The sequence below is a fragment of the Chrysochloris asiatica genome, unplaced genomic scaffold, assembly GCF_000296735.1.
Source record: "Chrysochloris asiatica unplaced genomic scaffold, ChrAsi1.0 scaffold00034, whole genome shotgun sequence".
NCBI classification, from domain to species: domain Eukaryota; kingdom Metazoa; phylum Chordata; class Mammalia; order Afrosoricida; family Chrysochloridae; genus Chrysochloris; species Chrysochloris asiatica.
In genome coordinates, this window is record NW_006408552.1 from 1,324,925 (window position 1) to 1,349,049 (window position 24,125).

The 24,125-nt window shown below is 55.2% G+C and overlaps 3 protein-coding genes across 3 annotated transcripts; 1 reads left to right on the forward strand and 2 right to left on the reverse strand.

The window, feature by feature from the left end:
• Positions 1–596: 596 nt before the first annotated feature.
• Positions 597–6,813, forward strand: AP1S1 (adaptor-related protein complex 1, sigma 1 subunit). Its single transcript, XM_006859657.1, has 5 exons — positions 597–692; positions 3,068–3,246; positions 3,779–3,887; positions 5,442–5,579; positions 6,765–6,813. Exons 1-5 carry the CDS (start codon positions 690–692, stop codon positions 6,810–6,812), a joined length of 477 nt encoding a protein of 158 aa, XP_006859719.1. The 5' UTR covers positions 597–689; the 3' UTR covers position 6,813.
• A 3,137-nt stretch (positions 6,814–9,950) lies between these two features.
• VGF (VGF nerve growth factor inducible) lies at positions 9,951–12,475 on the reverse strand. The gene is made up of 2 exons (XM_006859658.1): positions 12,301–12,475; positions 9,951–11,821 (listed from the first exon to the last, which is right to left on the reverse strand). Exon 2 carries the CDS (start codon positions 11,799–11,801, stop codon positions 9,951–9,953), a length of 1,851 nt encoding a protein of 616 aa, XP_006859720.1. The 5' UTR covers positions 11,802–11,821; positions 12,301–12,475.
• Positions 12,476–19,013: 6,538 nt separating this feature from the next.
• Positions 19,014–21,603, reverse strand: NAT16 (N-acetyltransferase 16 (GCN5-related, putative)). Its single transcript, XM_006859659.1, has 4 exons — positions 21,517–21,603; positions 21,175–21,402; positions 20,205–20,429; positions 19,014–19,586 (listed from the first exon to the last, which is right to left on the reverse strand). The coding sequence occupies exons 1-4, from the start codon at positions 21,601–21,603 to the stop codon at positions 19,014–19,016; spliced, it is 1,113 nt and encodes a 370-aa protein (XP_006859721.1).
• Between the last annotated feature and the right edge of the window lie 2,522 nt (positions 21,604–24,125).

Consider the following 24,125-nt stretch of genomic DNA (forward strand, 5'->3'; position numbering starts at 1 on the left):
GTTCAAACTCACCAGTCACTGCTTGGAAACCCTATACTGGGTGGCTATGAGTAAGAACCGACTAGATGGCACTAAACAACAACTAGACAGTGTTGCGCCTAGTAGATTCTCAATATACTTATTTTTGAGCTTTGTCCTCAGATTATTCCTCTTCCCCTACATCTAGCTCCCACCAGGTGTGGCGTCATAGGATAAGAACGCGACCTCAAGGTCGCTTTGAACGTTAAGGTGCTCCTCGGAAACCCTACAGGGTCGCTGTGAGTTGGAACCCGCTTGACCCGTTCCCTTAGTTCTGGCTTCCTCACAAGCTCCAATCATGGTCTCAAACACCTCTCACGCCTTTTCCCGCCTTTTCCCCCCAAGGTTCCAAAGCTCGAGGACTCATTCATTGTCTTCCTCCCGAATCCTTCAACCAACCAGCCCACCACACAGCCTTGTTACCATGACGACTACAGAGCTACTCAAAGCTGAAGTCAAGGACCTGGTTGCCATGGCTCCCGCTTCTCCGCCTCCAGCCCCGCCCCCGCGCCCCACGGCGCTGGCGCCTGCGCAGTACGAAAGGCAGAGGCCTCCCAGCCTGGGCGGGACGAGGCGGGGTTTCAACCCGAGAGGGAGGGAAAGAAAAGAAGGCGAAGAGAACTGGCGCCTACGGTGGCCGAAGAGGGACGCAACGAGCCGGAGGCTGCAGGATGGTAGGATGTGCGAAGAGGGAGGGGAGGGGGAAACTGAGGGGCGTGGGCTGCACCTGCGGGGGTCCTTGGGGGCCGCTCGGGGTCTGAGCCGCCTTCGCTTCCCTGGCGTCCTCCGAGGCCCTCACTCCTTCGGGCGGGTGGGCGAGCGGCCTGGGGAGCTATTGCTGGGCATGGCTTTCGCGAGAAGGGGCGGGGAGCAGGCGCGTTTGCGGGGCCTTAGGGGCTGACGAGCGGACGGCTGCACTGGCGGGACTGGCCCGAGTCGGGAGAAGATCGGGTCTGGATCCGAGGGGTCCCGACTCTGCCGCCAGGAAGTCGACCGCAGTCTAGATAGGGGCGCAGGCGTGCTCGTGGAGGGAGCGAGCCAGTGATTGGGGTCGGGGGGCCGCTGGCCATCGAGACTTCCTGGTCCCGAGTAGCCCCAGACAGGGGTCCTCGTCAGCGGGAGAGAACCGAACGGGTGTGGGAGGCAGTTTCCGGGTCCGAGGAGGCCCCGTCCTACCGCCAGGTGTCGTGGGGCTCCCCTGCCGCCTGAGTGAGACAGGCAATACCAGTGGGCTTGAGGTTTGCTCTAAGGGACCCAGGTTTTGGGGTCCCCGCCTCTGGTGCTTTGCGTTCCGCTTCCCATTCTCTTTCCGGAACCCAGGCCTTCCTTCTTCCTGCTCGGCCATCCCAGCGCCGTTTGGCTCCCGGGCGCCCCTCTTTCCCCTCCTGCCACCCTATCAGCACTTCCACCGAAAAGCCTGGTTCTTTCCTGACCTTGAATTCCGGGTTACCGTGCCATATAGCAAGGAAGCCTTGGAGTGGGAAAGATGGGGCGATCTACTTCTGAAGATTTCTAGTCTTGGAAACCCTATGGGGAAGTTCGTGCTTTTCCAGAAGGGTCGCTGGGAGTCGGAATTGACTCCCGCACGGCAGTGGGTGTATGGTTTGGTGCCTTACACTCAGGAATTCCAGACTTGGTCGTGTTCGCCGACCAAGAGGAGAGGAGAGCTGCTGGGAGAAGGAGATGACTCCAGAAGGTGGCCGGAGGTGGCGGCGCACCCCGGAACTGGGAAGTTGGAGATGCAAGGGTAGCGAACCCACTCTTCCCAGCTTGCTCCGAGCTGCACAGACATGTGGCTGTGTCCTAACTGAAAGACCCAGAAAGAGAGAGAGTCACCTGGCGCCTTCAAATAAAGCGCTGCTAAGTAAGAAACCAGGCCACCTGTCTCCTAAGTGTGGAGAGAAGAGGGTGGAATTTAGGGATCCCAATATCACGTGCTAGGTAGGGCAGGGTGTTTGGGACATCGGAAAGGACTCCTGGTGAGGATGAAGTGCAAAGTCCAGCTAGCCTCTTCAGGGACAAAATACCCAATTTCACAGTGCTGATGGACAGAGAGAGGCTTCTTGTCCTTTGCTATGCATTTCACTTACCCAAGGCACTGTTGGGTAAACATTAGACTGCTAACCACAAGGTCTGCAGGTCAAGCCCACCAGCTGCTCTGAGGAAGAAATAAGAGGTATTCTGATCCATAAATATTTGCAGCTTTGGATCTACTCAATGGTTTGGGGCTTGGAAAACATGGTTAGGAAGCAGCAGATAAGAGTATTATTTAGAGTATTTAGCACGCTGCTAAAGTGCTTGTCATGCACTGTTGCATATAATTCACTTAATCCCTCTTAACAACTTTGTAGGACTCCTGGTCTGGCGCTGTAGGATAAACATTGGTCAGTAGTTCCAACCCACCAGCAGCTCCTTGGAAGCCCTATACAGGGTCGCTAAGAGTTGGAACTGACTCAAAAGCAAAACAACAACTTTGTAAGGGAACACTGGTGGCGCTGTAGGTTAACCACAAGGTTGGCAGTTCAAACCTACCAACTGCTCTGCCGGAGAAACATGAAGCTTTTTGCTCTCATAAAGATTTGTTGTTGTTGTTGTTAGGTGCTGTGAGTCAGTTCAGACTCATACCGACCGAGGAGTGGCTGATGAGTTTGTACTACCGACCTTGCGGTCCAGTACATTAGCCTACCAGCACCCGGGAAATCCTGTACAGGGCCACTATGGTCAGAACCAATTTGACAGCCCTTAACAACTCTGTGAGGTAGACACTTCATGATCTCCATCTTACAGATAAAGAAATAGAGGCCCAGACACTAAGTCATTTGCCCAAGGCCATACCTAAATACTAGCGTCAGGACTTGAACCCAAATGACAAACAAAGTCTGACTTCTCTCAGAGGGATAAGTACCTTCGTTCTGGTGGGAATTCCCAATAATGATATTCTGTGAGTGGACACGAATTAGATGGGGTGAATTTGAGACTGTGTATTTGTAGATGAAAGACGCTCAGAGAACCAAATCTCTGACCCTCAGCTCTGTTCCCCCACCCCCAGATGCGATTTATGCTGCTGTTCAGCCGGCAGGGGAAACTGCGGCTGCAGAAGTGGTACCTGGCCACGTCGGACAAGGAGCGGAAGAAGATGGTTCGGGAACTCATGCAGGTTGTTCTAGCTCGCAAGCCCAAGATGTGCAGCTTCCTGGAGTGGAGGGACCTGAAAGTCGTCTATAAGAGGTGACACCTTACCTACTATCAGAGCTGCCTGGATTCTGCTTGATTAGAATTTGGCAATAGGTTAAAGAAACGAGATGCTAGAAGTAAGGAGCTCCTGAGGTCACGGAAAGCTGGGAGCTGAGGCCATCTGAAAGTCAATGATTAACTCCTTTCCCTGACTGCCAAACTCCCCTTGAAGAATCTCTTGTTCCGCACTTGGTTGGCTTCAGCCATCCATCCGCCTCATGCGCATGTCTCTGCCAGCAGAGGCCCCATCTGGCCTATTGTGCATCCCCCCTGCATTCTTATTTTCCCAACACACACAGCCTTTCTGTTTCCTTATCTAAGTAGATGAGTTCCTTGGCTCATATTTTGCTGACTCAAACTGAACAGGTCAGAGGGCAAGAAGGAAAAGGCACATATCTTGATCAGTGTGTGTAAGAGAGCAATAGGAGGCAGAGGAGTTGGGAATGAGGAGAAACAGGCAATTTCTCAGGTGGCTTGGGCCTTGAAGCAACCCTTCCAGTTATGCCTTGTGTACCCCTCTCCCCAGATACGCCAGCCTCTACTTCTGCTGTGCCATCGAGGGCCAGGACAATGAGCTCATCACCCTGGAGCTAATCCACCGATATGTGGAACTCTTGGACAAGTACTTTGGCAGTGTAAGTCTCCTCACTCACTCCAGTTTCCTTATCCAACAATCCCCACTTCTTCCAACTCCGGGGCCTTTCTTGCCTGGAACACGGGAAAGGTGAAGTTGGAAAAGTGAGCCCAATAATTAATCTCCCTCTTTAAGCCTTAAGCCTATTAGCAATGACCGTTAATCAGCCCTGGCAGGGGGTTTGGGCCAGAATCTGTCACTATTAATCTCCACATATAGCTCAGCTCCGACATCTCACACTCGGACAGAGGCTATGTTTAAATTCGTTCAGGACTTCATGACCCTGGCTACATCCTGGAATCTTTTAGGAGAGCTCTTAGAAAATATTGATGCCTGGGCCCCACCCAAAGTTTCTGAATGAACGGATCTCGTTAACAGATTCTAGAATAAGTACCATAGTGGTTATGAATGGGCCTGCTAGCCTCATGGTCAGCAGTTTGAAACTACCAGCCATTCCTCGGGAGAAAGATGAGGCTTTCTGCTCCGGTAAAGATTTACAGCCTCGGAAAGCCTGTACAGGGTTGCTGTGAGTCAGAACCGACTCCACGGCACATAACCACCATAACTACCACAGGGTATGTACTTTAGACATGCGGTCAGGAGAGACCAGTCCGTATGGAAAGACATCAGGGTTAGCGACCATCAACGAGCTGGATGGGCACAGTGGCTGCACCAATGGGCTCCGACGTAGTAACAATTTTGAGGATGGTGGAGAGCAGACAGCATTTCATCTTCTTATACATAGAGTCACTATGAGCCAGAACCTAACAGCATCGGTAGATGACTCAAATCATCCATGGAGAGTAGTGGTGTGGCAATGGTGCTGGTGGTGGTTACGTGCCGTGGAGTCGGTTCTGACTCAGCGAGTCTGTACAAGGTTTCCGAGGCTGGAAATCTTTATGGGAGCAGAAAGCCACATCTTTCTCCCGTGGAACAGCTGGTAGTTTCGAACCGCTGACCCTGAGGTTCGCAGCCCTAGCCCCATTCGTAACCACTACGCTACCTGAGCTCGTTTTGGAGAGTTGTAGTAAATCCATAACAAGAGATTTGCATCCCACTTAACAATTTTCTAAGTGCATTCTTGTTGTTCTCCTGCTTGCTTTGCCCCGCTTCTGATAAGTAAGTGTTACCTTCATGTTTGGTGCAGAGATCTTAAACGACATGTACAGCCAGCTGGTTAGTGATATAACCCTGCTTGGAACTCAAGACTTCCACTCAATTGTCCAGAAGCCCAGCTTTCTCTCTTAGTGCAGCTACTGGGGGGAACAATGTTGCAGATTTGTTGCAGGGGAGGAGAATCGGAAGAAAGACAATAGGAATCCTAGACAAGGGTAGACTGGGGCAGCTGGCATTTCATGGTCATGGAAAAGAGGCACATGAAGGCGAAGAAAAAGTAGAACCAACTACTAAGGGCTGAGGGTTGGGAAGCCTAGGACCTGGGGCAAGAACCCCAGGGAGGAAGCTAGGGCATGAGAAAAGAAGTAGAGGGGGCTGGGGTAGAGAGAGGTAGGAGTGGGAACACACCTCAACTTTGCCCTTCCTCCCTCTTCCCCAGGTGTGTGAGCTAGACATCATCTTCAACTTCGAGAAGGCCTACTTCATCTTGGATGAGTTTCTGATGGGTGGTGATGTCCAGGACACCTCCAAGAAGAGTGTCCTGAAGGCTATTGAGCAGGCCGACCTGCTGCAGGAGGTAGGGACCGGGGCCCATGAAGAAGTGGGGAAGCACCGTGCAGGTGGTGGACAGTGCCCTCCCTCCCTGTGGCACCTGCCCCCACCCAGCTGGCCAGATTTCCCTCAAGTCCTGACAATATGGGATGGGGGTAGGGGTGGCAGACAGCCTGCTTGCGCCCGTTCTCCCGTGAGTCTAGGCTCCTTCCCCGCAAGACTCTTGTCCCAACCAAATCATTTTGGTTCCACACCTCTTTTGGTGTCAAAGGTTGCTCAGAACATTGGCGAAGGTTTCTTACACGCACACGCATGCACACACACACACACACACACACACACACTTATAAGGCTGTGGGGATTTGAGGCTGGGTAGAGGATGCCCAGCTCTTCTGGTTCTCCCTGCCATCTGCCGCCCACCTCACCCTCACCCCATTACTGCCTGCCCCCTCTCTGCTGTACCACTGCTGAGACTTGGTGCAGGGAGATGAGTCACCGGAATCTGCAGTGAAGAGCAAGCCAGCCTGAGCCGGCTCTGAGGAGGGGGAGAGCTGGGGGGGCTCCTCTCTGCAGGAGGAGAGACAGAGCTGAACTTGGTTCCCCACTGGTCCAGCTTCCTGTCTCTGACTGTCTCCTGTCTCTCCCGTTGTCTCTCTCTCTCACACACACACGCACACATGTGTACACACACATGTGTCTTGGCACACGTGCCCACCCCTCTTACTAGTGCTTGTATTAGATCCTAATGACTCAGGCCTCTGTGGCCAGGTTCACCTTTCCTTGGCAACCTGAAGCCCACCCTTAACCCTGGTCCCCACTCTGAAAGGGAGAACTCAACCATCTGCCACCCCCATTTGCAGTTTCACATGCTCTACCCCCCAGACTCCTGCTCCCTCAGGGAAGGAGGCTAGCCCCTGTCACTAAACTCCGGCTCAGTGCTCTGGGGAGTGATGGACTGATCCCAGGCCCCCTGGCCCTGCCACACGCTTGGCTCTGGAAGGTCTTCCTGGGAGGCTGGTAAACTCCCTGGGAGGAATCCTCTCTCCCCGCTGCTGCGCGCGCATGTGTGTGTGTGTGTCTGTGTCTGTGTGTGTTTCAGCTTCCCTGCTCTGGCGCCTTCCTCATGGTGGCTTGCTGATGTCTTGCCTACTCCCTCACTCCCCCCTCCCCACTCCTGGTATCTTCGTGTCACCCTCTGCCTCTCCCTTAGGAGGACGAGTCCCCACGCAGTGTGCTGGAGGAGATGGGTCTGGCCTAGCGTCCGCCTGGGATCTGGGGCTGCTGGAGAGACAGGACTAGAGCTGCTGGTGTTTGTCGTCTCTCTGGGCCCGTTTCTCCGGGGGGGGCTGGCTGCCCCTCCTCTGCTGCCTCACCTCACAAGTGAGCTGTAGGCTCAGGACCCTCAACATGCCCCCTTCCCTTTCACCCCCACCTCCTGTTTTCCGTTTCCCCTGAGGCTGAAGGAGCTAGGAGGTAGGAAAGTGTCATTGTGACTTTGTGATGAGGATGCTGTTTGGATCTTATATCCTGCCTTTGATGAACGAATATTATCTCAGACTTTTTCCCTCCCTTCCAACTGTAAATATATAAATATGTCAGGTTGTAGGGAAACAGTTTTCAGGGCTCTTCTCCTTCCTTACCCCCTCTAACCTACCTCTACCCACTTCCAGCAGCCAGTGCAACCTCTCTGCCTGGGGGAGGAAGGCCTTGCCCTCACCTGCCCCCTCTCTCTGGCTGCAATGGGGCCTGTGTCCTGTGTCTGGGAAGGAACAGCAGAGTTCAGTTTTTGCTAGCCTTGCCACCTTGAGGGAAGGGAGGGCTGGGGGAGAGCAGAGCTCTGTAGGAGACCAGACCCTGTCCCTTCCTCCCACCTTGCACTGGGTAGAGGCAGGAGCTAAGGGGTTGGGGGGGCGGGGCGTGCTGGGGGAAGTGTCTGACTTTATTTTGTCCTTTCTTCTGAAATAAAAGGAAAAGCCTTTCTGGACTCTGCCTTCCTTGGACTCTGTGGAGGAAGGCAGAGCTTCTGGGATCAGTCCGAGGCCAACATTGTTTATTTGTTCACCTCTTCCCCCATAAGGATTGCCAAGTCTCAGTTCCTTTAAAACCAATTAAACAAAGAGACACTTAGTGAAATATGAATTTCAGGTGAACAATGAATGAGTGCTCTCCTTAGGATACGTGTCTCTCTTGCAACGTCTTCTACAAAAACCTGGGTGGTAGAGGATGTGTGCTGTGGAGTCGGTTCTGACTCAGAGCGACCTTACATAGGGTTTCCAAGGCTGTAACTCTCCATGGGAGCAGAAAGCCTTATCTTGAACCAGTGGAACAGCTGGTAGTTTCAAACTGTTGACCTTGACATTAAGAGCCCAACTCGTAACCACTACACTACCAGAGCTCCTTATTTATTATCTGAAATTTATACTGAACTGGGCTAACAAATGTCCTGTATTTGGGAGGAAGCAGGCCTTCCACAGACAGAGTTGTGTACTCACTGCCTCTCTAGCTCCCTGGGCTGCAGTTGCTCCCAAAGGGGGGGTCATGCTTCCTTGTGGAGAGTTTCATTCACCTCAGTTCTGCTACGGGGTGGGGAATCTGTAGTTCAAGGACATAGTCCAACCCACTATTCTAAGAAAAGGAGCTCTAGTAGCTCTGGTTATGAGTCGGGCTGCCAACTGCAAGATCAGCAGTTCGAAACTACCAGCAGTTCCACGGGAGAAAGATGAGGCTTTCTGCTCCCATAAAGATTTACAGCCTCAGAAACCCTGTACAGGGTCGCTATGAGTCGGAACCGACTCCATGGTACTTAACAACAACAACATTCTAAGAAAGGAGTCCTGGTGTGGCGCTGTGGGCTAATGCGTCAGACTGCAAAGTCGTTTGAACTGCAAGGTTGGTGGTTCAAGCTCACCAGCTGCTCCTTGGAAACCCTATCTATACAGGGTCGCTATGGGTCAGAATCAACTCAACAGCACTTAACAACAACAACATTCTAAGAAAGTAGCCCTGGCGTGGCGCTGTGGCCTAATGTGCTGGACCGTAAAGTTGGTTTGAAATGCAAGGTCGGCGGTTCAAGCTCACCAACTGCTTGGAGACCCTTTACAGGGTCGCTATGGGTCAGAACCAATTTGGTGGCACTTAACAACAACATGCTAAGAAAAAAGGTTTTTAAAAAGGCTAAAACCAGTGTGTTTGGGCTGCCAGCTGCTCCTTTCCAAACCAAAAACCAAATCCGCTGCTCCATCCCGACTCAGAAGGACCTTCCATAAGGTTTCCACAGCTTTAAATCTTGACAGGAGCAGAAAGCCGCATCACAGTGACTCTGACTTACAAGGAGCCTGTATAGGGTTTCCAAGGAGCAGAAAGCCATCTCCCAGAGCGCCTGGTAGGTTTCAACTGCTAACCCTGTGGTCAGCTCAGTCTGCCTCCTACAGCCACCATGAAGACTCCTTGTCAAGTATATGTTGTTCCATGGAGTGGGTTCTGACTCATAGCCACCCTGTAGAGGGTTTCTGAGGAGCAGCTGGTGGGTTTGAACTGTCAACCTGTGGTTCTCAGTCCACCAGGACCAAGGAGTTTAGGGATTAGTGAAGGGAGAGGGTAGGTGAGATGGGACAGGGGCTGTGGAGACAGCTATCCAGACCTGCCCAAGTGACTCAGGTGTCTCAGAATGCCCTACTCCAACCCCTATCCCCACCCCCATGGTTCTGCTAAGCCCTGGGAAAAGACGTCTTTTTAAACTACCCCTTCCCTTAGCTGGAAGTGCAGTTTAGGGTTTTTGAATGGATGTGAGCTGTTTGCTACCCCTAAATACCCAAGAAGTGATTCCACCCCTTAAGTCTGCTTTGGTTGAGATGGGGAGGAGGCGGCAGATAGTGTCCTGACTTTTGCCCCCATCACCTCCCCCCCTTGTGAAGGACCAAGCCGGCCCAAGGGGACGGGTGAAAAATGGAAAACAAAGTCCTAATAAAATAGTCACTTTTATTTCTTAGCAAAACTATTTCCTCCGTGAGGGGTATTTACAACAGAGAAGGGAAAGAAGGGATCAATTCACAGCAATCTGGAGGCGGGGGAGGTCCACAGGAAGCCTAAAGGGACAGACACACGTCTTCACACTGCTTTTCCCGGTGTTGACGGGGACGTCCCGACTGGTGGGAGAGGGGATTCGCAAAAACCACCTCGCCCGCCCGCCTGGGCTGGCCCCAGGTCACCCGCTAGTTAAGTTTGGGAGTTTGGGCTTCGGATCCAGGAAGAGGTAAGACAGTAAGACAGGTCTTGGCACAGCCCTGGGGCGGGCCCGCGGGCGAAGGAGGGAGGGCGGGGCCGGGGCGCATGCAAACATCGAGAGGGGAGAGGGGGAGACACGGAGGGGCAGTAGCGGCACGCGGGCCTGGCCAGGTCACGGGCGCCGGAGCAGCACGTGCTCAATGTAATTCTCCAGCTCTTCCTGCTCCTGCAGCTGGCGCTCCTCCGCCTCCGCCGCCTCCTGCGCGCGCCGAGCCTGGGCCTCTGCCTCCCGGCCCAGAGAGTGGCGCGGAGGCGGCAGGGCGTGATGGTAGTGGCGGCGTCGCGAGGAGGCTGGTGGTTGCAGTGTCCGCGGCCGGATGTAGTTGGGAAAAGGATGGTAGGGGCCCGGGAAATACACTTCGTCCTCCCGATCCCATGGTGGGAGCACCTCGTTCCACTCGGGCAGCTCGTCATGAGCAGGGGCAGGGGGCGGGGGCTGTGGGGAACGGACATGAGTGGGGGCCGGCGCGTCACGGGGGGGCGGCACCGGCTCAGGGGGGGCGTTCTTCTTCCGCTTCCGCTTCTCCTCCACCTCCTCTATGATGCTGACCACATCGTCGGCTGGCAAGTGCAGTTTGGTGGACAGCTCTATGAGGCTATCGATGGTCTGTGGGTCCATCTCCTCATCGTCGTCCTCCTCCTCCCCGCCCTCCTCTGCCCCCTCAGCCTCCTTCCGCCGGTGGCCCGGCGTCTCCTCCTGGGAGCGCTTGTCCTCCGCTCCGGCTTCCCCGTCCTCCTCCTCAGCGAACAGAAGCGCATTCTGCCGCGCCCTCTCCGCCTCCTCCGCCTCTGCCTCCGCCTCCGCCGCCTCCTCATCCTCTACCTCCTCCCTGTCCTCCCCGCCGCGCCTCTCCTGCTCCGCTTCCTCCTCCGCCCTCTGACTCGCTCGCTCCTCCTCCTCCTGCAGCCCCCGACCCCCGAGGCCGTGCTGCCGAGCCCCGCCCTGCAGCAAATACTGGAGCAGCAGGTCGGAGGCTAGGTCGGCCAGCCGCTCCTCCTGTGCCGCCGCCTGCCGCGTGGCCTCCGCCTGCCGTCGCCCGGCCTCCACCTGCGCTAGTCCTTGCTGTAAAAGGCGGTCCCCCGCCTCGGAGCCGCCCAGCAGTGAGCTCTCCGGCCGGTGCGCCTTAGGGAAGGATGCTCCCAGGCCTTGGTACGCCTTGGACAGGGGTGCCAGTGCCTCGCCCAGGTGTGTTTTAGGGGAAGGCACTCCTTCCCCGAACCGGTGGGCTTGGGACAGGGACCCACTCTCGGGCATATGCGCCTGAAATTGTGGAGCGCCCGGGGGCGACAGGGGCGCGCGCTCGGGGACGCGCGCCTGGAACTCTCCCCAGGAAGCGCGCCACACGCGCTCAGGCCCGGGGCTTTCCAGGTTGACGCGGGTCAGCGTGTGCGTGCGGGTTTCCGTCTCGGCAGCCGCCGTTTCTTGCTGGCGCTTAGTGTTGCTCGGACTGAAATCTCGCAGTTCCTGGAGAAGGGACGCTAAAGCCTCGAGCTCCTCCGTAGGATAGCCCTCCTCGGGACCACTCTCCTCCTGAGTCTGGGGGCGAGGCGGGACCGGGGGCGCTTGAGTTTCTGGAACCGGGAGGCTGTGGGTCTGGCTGCGCACGGTTTCGGTCAGCAGAGATTCTGCTGCTTCTTCTGCTGGTCCCTGCTGGGAGCCGCCTGGCGCTGGGGGCGAGGCTGGACGGTCGAGTACCTGCAGCAGTACCGCGGCCAGCGCCCGGGGATCCACGCCCTGGAAAAGCTCTCCTTCGTCCTGCGTCTCGGAGTTCCGAGCCGCTCGGACCTCTGGGGTGTTGCCATCCTTTGACCCGGGCACTGTGCCCCCAGCTACCGACTCTTTATGGTCTGAGCTGAAAGGAGGTAACTGCGCCTCAGGGCGTCCCGGGGGTGCTGCTCCCAGCCCCCTGATCAATAGAAGGAAGCAAAAGAGGGCAGCAGCTGGGAGCTGGGGAGATTTCATGACAAGGGGGCTTCCAGAGACTGTGAAAAGAGAAAAGGTCAAAAAAGAAAAGCTTTCTGTAGGAATTCCCTGCTCTCTGATTCTATATTCCCTTCCCCCACATTTAAGCAGGAAATCCAGGGTTTCCCTGATTCCCCCAACCTTACCCAGAGGAGGGACGTTTAGGAGCTTGTGCAGGTCTCCTGAATCGTGTAAATTGGAAAGGGACGCCCGCAACCCTTGCTCTCCTAATTCTTACTCGCCCCCTTCCCTGAGCCGTCACACTGCCAGCGCCCACGTACTTAGCAGCAAGGAAAGAGGGAAAAATCTCTGCTCCCGCCCTGTAGGACTCCCCGAAGATGCGTGGGCGACTCCAGCAAGCTAAGAACTCCCCCATTTACCAGGAGTCCTTACCAGGGGCTCCCCGCTGTGTTTTCAATACCCCCATCCTGGAGGAAAGAGAACCCTCCCTCACGCCCACGCTGCTGAGGGTTTGAGAAACGGACAGTGGAGTATTTACCAGCTGGTGTCACGACGCGGGAGATGGAAAGGAGGTTCGGGGTGGGGTAGGGACAGGGGAAGACCGGGACGCGTCCGCCTTCCCCTGGCTCCGAACGGTGGGTGGATGGGATACGAGCGACGGTCGAAGTCTGACGTCCAGCGGGCTGGGCTCAGCTGGGTCCGCGCGGCTCTCTGGCTCCGACTTCAGCACGCTGGACAGCGCCCGCGCCGCCTCAGCCTTATAAAGGGGAGCGCGCCCAGTCACGTGGGTGCGCCCCGCCCCACTGACGTCAATGTTCATTCATGGGGTAGCGGGCGGGCACCCAGCGATTGGAGGGTGCGCTCCTCTCCGGCTCGCGCCTGCGTGTTGAGGCTCTCGACTGGAGGGGCGTGCGCTAGGCGAGCGCAGGGAAATGAATGAATGAATGAATGAATGAAATGCCGAGGCGGGCGGGGCAGGGGGCTATGAATGAATGAAGGAGGGACGAGGAGAAAAGGATGAATGAATGAATGGGAGAGTGAATGGAAGGGTGGCTGCAGAGGCCCCGGAAGGCGGGAAGGGTGGGTTACCGAGCGACTTGCAGCCGCTAGAGCCAGCACAGCTGAGCGGAATATGAAGGAGACCTTCCCAGCATTTAACTGGACAACAGACGGAGATTCTCACTGGGGAGGGAGAAGATAAGGGCTCGAAAGCCGGGATGGGGACCCGGCTACCTAGCTCCCAACTGCGCGCGGTCGGTCCTTGGGGAACATGCCCAAGGACAGCGTGAACCCGAGGAGGAATGGATCTGTGCGCCTACAGGCGCTGTCCTCGGATCTGCGGTGCAGGGTGCTGGCCTAGGGCTGGGTCAGATGGGTGGATCCGGCTGTGGTAATCCCCACCGGGAAGGGTCTAGAGAGGAAGGGGAAAGACTGAGGATATATGTGCCTTTGGGTCGTGCCTGTTCTCAGCAGGTGCGTGCCTGAAGAAAAAGGTGTGTCCGTCCGACTGACTGCAGCGTATGTTAGTGCCCCCGCTGTGCCCCTTTTCAGCCCACCTCTGTCCACCCTCCTACTTCTTTCCTTTCCGCAGCTCTCCCCCCCCAAGGACATTTGGAGGGCGAGAACATATCAGGTGGGGAGGGGGTTGCGCAGGTGGGGGGGGTGAGTCAACTTCAGCTTTCCCATGCTTAAAGAAAAGATTTGAAGGAGGGGCTACAACGTCAGAGAACGTCCTTCTCTGCCCCCAGACCCTTCGTCCGTATCTCCTGTCAGAGGGGTTGGGGCTGGGGGCTTGGGCAACTAGAGATTCCGGGGGAGGGGTGGGGGCGATGACGCACAGATTGCGCAAAGAGAATCTATCTGCGAGTCGGGTCCGGTGAAGGGAGACCAGCCGTGGGCGGGAGTGGGGGGTGAGGGGGAGGCGGGAATGGTAGGGGGGACGGAAATGGGGAGGGGGCAGAGGTAAGCAAGGGGAGCGTACACTGCAGGAATGAAGGGGAGGGAAGGAGGCTGGAGGGGGCTGCAGTGCAGTCAAAAAGGTGCAGGGGCGTGAACAGGGAAAGGAAGACGTGATAATGACACACGAGACACACAAAGATTGCAGACACAGGCTGCTTGTGGCACACACAGGGCACTCAGGAAACCAAGACCTGAGGTGAAGGTGTCTGTCCGGGGCCCAGGGACACTTTGGAATGAGTCTCTTTCCCCACTTCGTCATCTCTTCCTGCCCATCTCCCCTCCACTTCCCTCCTCTCCACACACACACACACACACACACACACACACACACACACACACACACTCACTCACTCATGTATTCTCTCTCTCACTCTCTCTCTCTCTCTCTTTCTCTCTCTCTCTCTCTCTCTCTCTCTCTCTCTCACGTGCTTTCCCTCTATAACCAGCAGTGGCTTTTCGCTCCCATCAGTGGTTTGACTTTCCCAGAAAGCCCATCAGCTCTGCAGGGAAAGAGATGGGGAAGAGAGAGAGGAGAGAAAGATGGGGGAAGGGGAGGGGAAGAAAAAAAGGAATCTGAAACAGGTAAAGGGAATGAGCTAAAGGAGAAAAAGTCTGAGAACCAAGATGACTGTAGAGATGTCAGAGAAAGGAGGGAGAGGAGGGGGCAGGAGACCCTGCCGCAGTGCCTCACCCCCACAACATGCCCCCCCTTTCTCCCAGCCAGCTCTCCTCTTTCTCTCCCTCCCCATCTCCTTTACCTTCCCAGCCTGGTGACTGAGAGCCTGGTGGAATGGGGAGGGGGTCACGTTACCTTCCTGAGGAGGATGAATCAGAGGGAGATGGCTCAGACATCTGGAGAGGGGGAGGGGAAGCCATCAGAGAAATGGAAGCTGAGAGGGAGTCAGGAGGGCAGACTGAAAGGCTGATTGGGCAGAGACAGAGACCGAAGAAGAAGAGATGACAAGAGGCATCTAGAGAAACTGTATGCCTGTACGCCTGTGTGGGTATGCGTGCACCTGAGTGTGCATACACATGCGGGTGCATGTGTGGTTGTGTGTGTACAGTACAGAGATGAGAAGATACAGAGGAAAGAGAAAGGACATGGGGGGGGAAGCGGGGAGGGCAGTTGTGTATTTAATCAGGTACATCAGTAGTGGATGGGATGGTAATGTTTCCAAATGAAATATACAATCCTTTCCTCCAATCTGTGTAGCTGTATTTTTGCCTATTTGCAGATGTCTGGTTCTAACTGTGAGTATGTGTGTGTTCTTACCCATTCTGAGTGCCTGTATATCATGTGGTTGGGAGTTTTTGCACCCAATTCTTGGCATCTGCTGGTGCGTCTGAAAAGGATGCCTGACTTGTTGCGTGCTCGGTGTATGTGAGTATGGATGTGTGTAGATGTCTGTGTTTTTCCTTTGATGTGCCTTTCCAGTCTGCCTATGTAAAGTGGTTATTTGTACTTCCATGTGTCTTTGATCTTTTCTGCCCCCACCCTTTACCTCTATCTCTAGATCTTTGTGCAATAGAGCCTCAATACTCAAGCCCCTCAGACCCCTCATGTTCTGAGTCCTCCCTGCTTGTTTCCAGAGAGCTCTCCCATTCTTCCCCATCCTTTTCCTCCCTCCACCCAAGTCTAAAGGCCCAGAGAAACTCTCAGAAATAGATATCCCAAGAAGAATGAAGTAATAGAAAACTCAATGAAAAGAAGAGGGGATCCAGGTAAAAGTATGGGACACCAAGCAATAGGCTTGGTGATTCTACAATCTGGATCCTGCCCCATCATGCCTGCAAGGTGTTTGCATCTCTGGATCTGCTTCTGTCTCCATCAGTTTCTTACCTGGATCAGCTCATTCACCCACCCCCATCTCCCTGGGATTCACTGTGCCCTTCATATCATGCTGCCTCTAGGTGCTTCTGGAATAGAGCTGGACTGGGGGCACACTCCTAGAATTGGGGAAAGGAGGGAGACAGCAGAAAGGAAAGAGAAACACAGAGAGAAATCTAGAAAAAAACAGAGCTAAGATGGGGCCTAGAGGGGACGCCTGGTGCTTGCTCTGAGTTCTGTTGCTTGAATCCATCTCTTTCTTTGTTTCTGAATCGCCCATCTCTCCAAGAGGGTAGCAGGAGACGTCGTTTCCTGGCAGAGTAATAAACTAAGCTAATTTGGAAAAACCTGGGAAGGGGAGCACAGCGCTGGGTCTTTTCTCTAAGAAGGGTTGGGAAAAAGAGGCAAGGGGCTTGGGGCCCCTCCAGCAGCTCAGCATCCCCCCACTTCCTCCCCCCCACTGGTGACTCACCTCTGCAGCCTTTCATTGCGTCAGCGCTAGGGGGGGAAAGGCAGGGAGGGGCACTTTATTAGAGGGGTAGGGGTCTCCACTTTGAACTAAAAGAAGATGCTAAAGCACCCCCTTGAAAATGCATTCTTGCCCTATCCCCTTTGTCCACCCCAGTTTGTAGGATGGAGAGTTCTGGGAAGGAGACTGGGGAGTGGGCTGGGGGTAGCTGCTGGGTTCTGGAAACCAAGAAGGGTGTCTGGAAAGGGAGCTCACCCTGGTCTTCAATCGTTATGTTCCAGTATCGCAGACCCCCACCCATTCTGAATGGGGGAGGGGAGACCCAGCAAGCCGGGGGAGGGCAAAACCGCAAAGATGAGTCACCGGAAAACAGACAGAGATGGGGAGAGACACCAAGAGAGACAACTACTGGAGAGACTGGGGAAAGAAAATAAACTCACACATCACGAAGGTGGTGTCCACAAACTCACCAGAGCAAGGAAATGGTGTGCTAAACCAGTCCCTCCATCACCAACCTGGCAAACACATACACACTACCACCGTACAGTTACACTAAGATTCTGAGACACACCCACTCACACAAACACAATGTCACACCTAGCCGGACAGAGTCATCCAGACCTATTCTGAGGATGTGACCAGGGGAATGGAGAGTCACATGGAGAGTCCTCATTTCTTTTACCGGGTGGCAGGACGGGAATCCAAACCCTCAAGGAATGCGACTTAAAAACCTTCATTCGCGATTTCTAGGAGTCAGGCTGCGCTGTGCACACGCGGCGACACATACAAGTCGCCTGCCTCTCTCCCCATCCACACATACATAGTACCTTATCAAGCATCGTCCTCATAAATACAAACAAAAATAAGTGGGATCCCTGCTTTGGGGGTACACCACACATTGTTTCAAGTATCTCCCACCCTGACACCCTCTGCCTCGTACGCACATGGACAGAAACGCAGACACACAAAGACGCCCATGGACACAGTCACACACGGATGGAAACCACCTTGCGCTGCCTTGCTCCCGTCAGCACAGGTCCTGGCGCCCCCGCGTGTTACTTTTAGGAAGTGCAGTCTCTGCGGCTCGCAATCTCCGCTCCCGGGGGCGGAGCCCAGGTCCCTGCCACCCTTTTTTCGACTCCCGCCCCCACCCCCACCTCCACCACCACGCGGTGCCCATCCCGGAGTGGGGAAGGCGAGTGCTGGCCAAAGAGCTAGTCCAGAGCTAGGATTAGACGTTTGGATCCCGGGACTGTGGAAGGCTGGTTCTGGAAGCAAAGTGAAACTTGGAAAGGTGACGAAGAACCCACAAGATTTGGCAAACAGCAGACTCCCAGGTCCAGGGGAAAGCGAGGCCCAGGGCAAGGTGGGGAGATTCGGTTCAGAGCAGTGGCTTCTTCCGGCCGCTAAACTAGGGTGGGAGTAGGAGCGTACAACGACCAGCAGCTCTCCTTCGCGTCCCCCCTTCCCCCAATAAGTCATTAGTCCCTTTGCCACGGGGCTTAGAGATCTCTAATACAGGCTGTGCGGGGAAGGGGGGAAGATGATGCTGTTCAACGATCCCCAATAAGAAAAAGAGACACAGAGAGTGGGCAAAGGGTTTGTTTTATTGCAATAGAGCCACGGTCAAAGTGACAGGGAAGGCGGCAGCATGACTAGGCGCGCGTGCGAGGCAGTAAAGGCGGAGCAGTACAGCAGCCCACCGGAACTGGAGAAAGTGATGAAGCAGTCACTGTCTTCGTTGCCTACTTTCTTCCACCTCCTGGCGCCCTCCTATGACCACTTTCTCAATTCCATTACCAGCTAGCCCTGTGCTAGCGAACAACTGTACATTGTCCAACAAGTTCATCGTCACACGGAGTGAGGCTCTGGGGCATGTTCTGGGCACGTGAAGAAGCTACTAGGGTGACTTAGAAGTCACTTTGATCTTTCTGAGACACCAGTATCAAAGACAGCGCTATGCAAACGCAGCAGTTACTATTTGCATTTAAATAAAAGACACTCAAAGTCTAAAAGAATCCAAGATCCAAAGGAAGGAAGGAGTGTCCAGAAATATCTGGGGTTGGGGGGTTCCAGTCACACTATAAGGCAGCCTGGTTGGAACCAGGAGACAGCCCCCACCCCTGGTTGAGGGACCTGCCCTCCACTGTACCAAACTCTCCAGCCAGAACCCCCTGGTGGTTTGGGGGCGTTAGGGAGGGAGCTGTGAGATAGTAACATCATGCAAACTTGGAGGAACTCCCAGCTAGAGGGGCAGTCTCAAGAAAGCGCATCACCAGAGTGTAAACAGGGGGCCAAGCGGCGGGGTATTATAAATATATTTCATTTGCAGGATCTTTCAGTATTGCACACAGGGCGAGGGATGAGGGGAGCACAGGAGAGGAAAACAGAAGGGCGGAAAAAGGGCACTGAGGAGCTAAGTGTCGGGTGGCTCAGGAAGACGTGGGGAACAAACAGGAGGGGGAAGAGGAGGCACAAGCTGAGGGGCGCAGCGCTGGGACAGTTCTGAATGCTTGAGAAAGGGCGAAGGAAGAAAAGTTGCTTTTATTGAGAAACCGAGCTCCTGGCAGGTGTTGGGTATTGCACACACTTCTCCTTGCTCCCATCACGAAGATATAGGGAAACACAAGGAGAAGCCGGGAAGGGGAGAGTTGACTCCCAGGCCGGGGTGACAAGCAGGGAGAGACTCTGAAGCCTGTGGCGGGACAAGGGAGAGGGTGAACAACAGCAGCCCAAAGAGCTCCCCTAAACCTGGCAGTCCAGTTCAGGACGTGGCCACGGCAGCCGGGGGCGCTGGAGGCAAGATGACTGGTTAAGAGGACCGACCGGAGAAGGCAAGGAAGTGGCGAAGGGCCTGCGGTGGCGCGGGAGTCAGGGCACTGGACTGAAGGCAGAGGGGGAGGGGAAAGCTTGACATGGCAGGGGGCCTGCGGGAGGAGCTGGGAATAAAGTGCTTCTCTTCTCGCCCTCCTTCCCTCCGCCTAGAAAGGAGGCCTCAGATGTCCGCCTCCAGCAGGTACTGTTCCGTGTAACCCTTGACCAGCTCGAGCCCCAGGCCAGCCTGGCAGAAGTCAGCCAGCTGTGACCACAGCTGGGGCGCCAGAAAAAGCTGACACATGACGTTGAGGCCGGCGAGGCGCGGGGCTTGACGCTGCAGGTGCCACAGCAGCTGGCTCTGCACCTGCGCGCCATCGCTGCCAAAGGCATCGATGTTGAGATAGCGCCACGTGCCGTCACCACCGTGCGGGATGGGGAAGGGGCGCGTGCACAGCGTGAGCACCCGCGGGCGCGCGCGGCTGTCCACGCGCCACTCTAGGCCCTTGGCAGCCAGCAGGCGAAGGTTGCTCTCGCTCGGCCGATAGGGCTGCCAGTCCTGGATGATGGTCCCGCCTGGAAGCACTTCTTGCTGTACCAAGGGCGAAAGTAGGAGGCGCGCCACGTCGCCACCTGCCTCGGATACTGCTTCGGTGGGCAGGGGCGAGAAGGTGCCAGAGGCCCGCAGCGCCGCCAGCCGCGCGCCCAGCCCCGTCAGCAGCGCCGTCGCGTTGAATCGGACCAAAAGGATGCCCTGCGGGGGGCACGAGTGAGAGCCGGGTGGACGGCAGGAGGGTCGCGTGCCCGCGCCTCTTGGCTTCCTTACTGCCACACTCAGGCACAACCTGACCCTTCGGGAAAACAGACCCATGCGGGCCTGAGTGGGGTGTGTGAAAATCTGGGTCCCCGAAGGTAGCATGGAGCAAGGCGTCCTAACGGCCTGGATTTCCGAGGAGAGGCGAGACCAGCAAGGAGTTGTAGCGAGATAGAGAGCTGTGGGTGTAGGCAATGCAGGCAGCAGATTTCCTCCATAGGAGGTGTGGGGGTGAGGGGTGGGCATGGCTGATATTCGGATGCTTGGGTTCCTGAAGAGGCCAGATGGACGTGGGGAGGCAGGGTTACGGCATTCGGATTCCTGGGCCCTCCAGATCTCTGGGGTAGCAATGTCTGAGGGCTTGAAGGCTGTGGGTAGGGAGCTGCTGGATTTCCCATAGGAGGAGGGCTTACGAGAATGAAGACTACCAGTCCCAAGGCATGACTCCAGGGCCCGCCCACTTTGAAGGGCCGGGACAGGAAGCTCAAGATTGGCTGGGGGCAGGGTGGGAGTAGGGGAAGGCCTGGCGATCGAGTGGAGCTCTGCGGGCCATCTCACCTGTTTGGTGATTAGGCGGTATTTTTTCAGCTCCCGGGGGCCCAGCTGGTCGTCTCGGGTAAGCCGTGCCACCTTGATCCCCGGGTGCTGGCGCTTGACCAGCTGCGAGCAGAAGCGCTGCAGCAGCCCAGCCACGCCCTTGCCGCGCTCCCAGGGCGCCACGCGCAGCCCCTCCACCAGCGCCGTCTCCCCAGCGTCGATCACGTGCACGGACTCCAGCGCGATCTGCGGACCCAGGCCGTTAGGGGGCCCCCTTCCCGCCTCTGCCCTGACAGGGTTCTCAGTACACAAGGCTCGCCTCTTCCCACACGGTGAGCACTCCGTCGTCACCACCCTGGACGCCAGACCAGAGCCGGAGGCCTGCCCACGGAGCACTGCTCAGCACTCGTGTCTCGGGTTCCAGAGCCGCAGAACGTCTTCCACTCTTGGGATGCTCCAGCCTTGAACCAAGTCACTGACCGCTTGCCACTTCCCCTGGCCTTGGCTCCGCCCTCAGGATCTTTTCACGCCCCCTGGTACTGCCCACGGTGCCTGTCTAGCTCTTGGCCCCACTCGGGAGCCGATACCATAGCTCGTCCTGCTCTTCCCATTTAAACCTTTTTGTGTTAGGGATCCGTCTATTCTAAAGTTCCTGACTTCACTCTGGCTGCTCTCACCCCAGCCCAACACATTACCTGCTCTCCTTTTATGCTCCAGCTCCCAGAAAGTCCTAACACAGGTCGGGTCCTCCAGCCTCAGGCTCTCACCCGGGTCGGTCCCTTGGCTATTGGGAGTTCTCCCTGCCCCCTCACCCACCCTTAGCGGTCTAGCCCCTGGATCCACATGCCCTACACTTTGGTGCCAAAGCAAATTCTATTTCCTCAGCAACCAGATTAGGGCTGCAGAGAGACTCTCCCCTCTCCTACCTAAGATCCATGCACCCACATTTGCTTCATCCCTTTTCGTCGTGGTCCCGCCCCGGGGCTCTCACCACTCCTCCATTGCGCTTGGCCAGCACCACCGTGCGATTGGGATCCCGGAGCCAGCTGTGGTAGCGGCTGGGAAGGTAGTCAAGGCCGCCGTAGATGCCCCCCGAGATGGCTAGCACCTCCTCAAACTCCCGTTCAGTGGCCACCACGAAGTCCAACGGCTCAGCCTCAGCCTCAGACCCTGACCCAGCCGCTAGGGGTTCAGCCTCAGCCTCAAGCCCTGGTTCAGACTTGGGTTTGGCCCCCAGGGAGTTGGCTTTGGCTTCAGGCCCTGATGGCTGGTCTCCTAAGCTCTCCTCAGCATGGGCCTCAAGTCCTGATCTGGACAGAGACTTGGCCCCGGCCTCCTGTGGTTCCGCATCTGGCACGACATCCTTTTCAGGCTTAGGCACTTCTGGAGTGGCTATACCACAGCCTGCTTCCAGCTTCATTACCCTACAGAAAAAGGAGACCCAACAGGTGGATCAGAGCTCCCCCATTCCCCTGCCTTCCCACATCACACAAACACCTGACCCCCTCACAACCCCTTCCTTACACAAGCATTTCTTCTCTCCTGCTCTTCACATAGACCCTGGAAGTGAAGGACCCCTAGTCCCCTTTCCATAAATCCCATCTCCCAAGTTACCTGCCCATTATGGAGAGACCCCCTCTTTCTCCCACCAGCTCCCAGATATCCCAAATCCACCTGCTCTAACCTCACCAGTCATAATCACCAACTCAGGAACCCTTCAGTGAGTTCCCCCAGGGACTCAAACACAGGAAAGAAGACTTCTGGAGGGGAGTTTAAAAATGGAAGGATACCCCTCAGGGACCCTCCTGCCTCCACAAGACCTCTGCAATCCCTTGATCATCACCATTCTCCAGACAAGAAAACTCCCCAGGGCTCAACCCCCTCCTGACACTGCTGCTTACTACCCCAAGGCCAGGGGAAGGGCATGTAGAGCCAAGAGCTCCACACTGCTGCCCCAGTCACCCCTCTGCAGCCATGTTGTTGTTAAGTGCTATCGAGTCAGTTCTGACTTGCAGTAACCCTGTATAGATAGGATTTTGAAGGCTGTAAATCTTGGTAGGAGCAGAAAGCTTCATCTTTCTCCAGAGAAGCAGCTGGTGGGCTTGAACCACAGACTTTGTGATTCACAGTCCAGTGCTTTTCCTACAAAGCCACCGAGATCACCTTACGTACCTATACAACCATAAATACAAATACATGGGAAGCTCCACTAGAAAACGTCAGGTTCTTTCTCTCAAGGTAATAAAAACCACCCCTTTCTTCCTTCTGCTCAAGTCTTCCTGCCACTTGCCCAGAGAGAAATTTGGGACTAGGTGGTAATTCTGAATAGGTGGAGAGAAAAAGGCTTTGTTGAGGCCCCAGGGGGGAAAAAATGTCCACCAAGATCACCTCTACTCCTTTCCCTATTTACCTCCTCCCCAAAGATGGAATCCCTTGCCTCCTGCCTCCTTTAAAAATCTCTTCCTATAAATCTTGCCTCACCTCCCACTCAGGATTATCCTGATGACTCCTTATTTCTAGAACTCTCCCTCAGACCAACCAAATCAAGCAATCAAATCCCTCCTCCTCTTTGTATGTTAACCAATCACACTGCTCCCCTCTCATAACCTACATTAAGTCCAGTAACCCACATCCCAGGACACACATAAGCTCCTTTGTGGGGGTAATACTGATTGGACTTGTAATATAGGAGAGCATTACTTAGTTTTGGGGAAAGGGACCAATGGTGGCGAAGGAGGTGGTTTGGGGATAGTTCCATGTTCCATGCCATAAACACAGTTTGCTATACTGCCGAACCTTCTAAACAAAAGCTCTTTCTTTCACTCTGATTCCTATGCCTAAGACAGCATTGGGCCAACATCATGGGGACATTGGGAAGCACAGGCTCAGAGGACTTTAGAGCCCCTGATAGGGCCATTATAGTCCTGGTATAATGCTGTAGGATAAGCACTAGACTGCTAACTGCAAGGTCAGTGGTTCAAACCACCAGCTGCTCCTTGGAAACAGGGTCACTATGAGTCAGAACCAACTGGATAACACTTAACAGCAACATAGCTAGGGTCATTAGAAACCATGTGATTCAACCCATTCCTTTTACCGTGAGGACACTGCGACCTGGGGGTGGGGTGGGGGAAGGGTGTAAGAAACCTTGCCCAAAGTGACACAATTTGGACAGAACCAGGCTAAAAGTTATGTTTCCCTGGCTTCCAGGCCCATGGGTGATATCTCTTTTTGGTATATCTGTATTTCCAAACCCAGCTTAAAGAGCAAGAACAGACATTACTGTGTCCTTGACAGGAACCCACACTCTCCTCCCCATACTGGCAACAACCCTCATGTTATCACACAGCTTCAGAATCCTTGGACCTCCAAGGCCACAGCCTCCTCCCACCAGGCTCTGGGGATGATGGGTCTCAAAGATAAGCAGGTTAGCTTTCAGCTCTCATCTTCATCTACAGACATCCTCACCAATTGCCTGTAGGTCTCAGAAAATACAAGCTGGTAGTTCATTGGTAACCAGCAACTGCTCACAAATCAGGCACAATGTGAGGAGCCTGAAGACTGGAATACATCCAACACTAATTCAAGACTTTAGGCTTCCGTTCCCTCCCTTGCTTTCAGGATGGGGAGACTGTTTCCAAACGGTGTTTCTACATCGCAGAGAAGGTTGTTTGGAAGGGGGCAGGCCTTTGTCAATCCATCCCCAAATTTTCTTCCCCTACCACATTGCATTGTGTGTGTGTGTGTGGGGGGGGGGTAGTGGTAAGCAAAGACCCCCCCCCATCCTTATACCCTGGGGACTCCTGGTGTGGCACTGTAGGATCAGCACCGGACTGCAAACCACAAGATCCACAGTTCAAACCCATCAGCTGCTCCTTGGAAACCCTATACAGGGTCACTGAGTGACTCAGTGGCACTAAACAACAACATACCCTGGGGGGG

Bases quoted from the DNA above. Each gene is read 5' to 3' on its own strand.
- AP1S1 (XM_006859657.1), top strand. The intron at 3,888-5,441 runs GTAAGTCTCCTC...CCTCTTCCCCAG, and splicing joins TGGACAAGTACTTTGGCAGT to GTGTGTGAGCTAGACATCAT. The intron at 5,580-6,764 runs GTAGGGACCGGG...CCTCTCCCTTAG, and splicing joins AGGCCGACCTGCTGCAGGAG to GAGGACGAGTCCCCACGCAG.
- VGF (XM_006859658.1), bottom strand. From the start codon at position 11,801: ATGAAATCTCCCCAGCTCCCAGCTGCTGCCCTCTTTTGCTTCCTTCTA.
- NAT16 (XM_006859659.1), bottom strand. From the start codon at position 21,603: ATGAAGCTGGAAGCAGGCTGTGGTATAGCCACTCCAGAAGTGCCTAAG. The intron at 21,403-21,516 runs GCCGGGGCCAAG...GCCAAACCCAAG, and splicing joins CAGATGCGGAACCACAGGAG to TCTGAACCAGGGCTTGAGGC. The intron at 20,430-21,174 runs GTGAGAGCCCCG...CTGGGTCCGCAG, and splicing joins CCAAGCGCAATGGAGGAGTG to ATCGCGCTGGAGTCCGTGCA.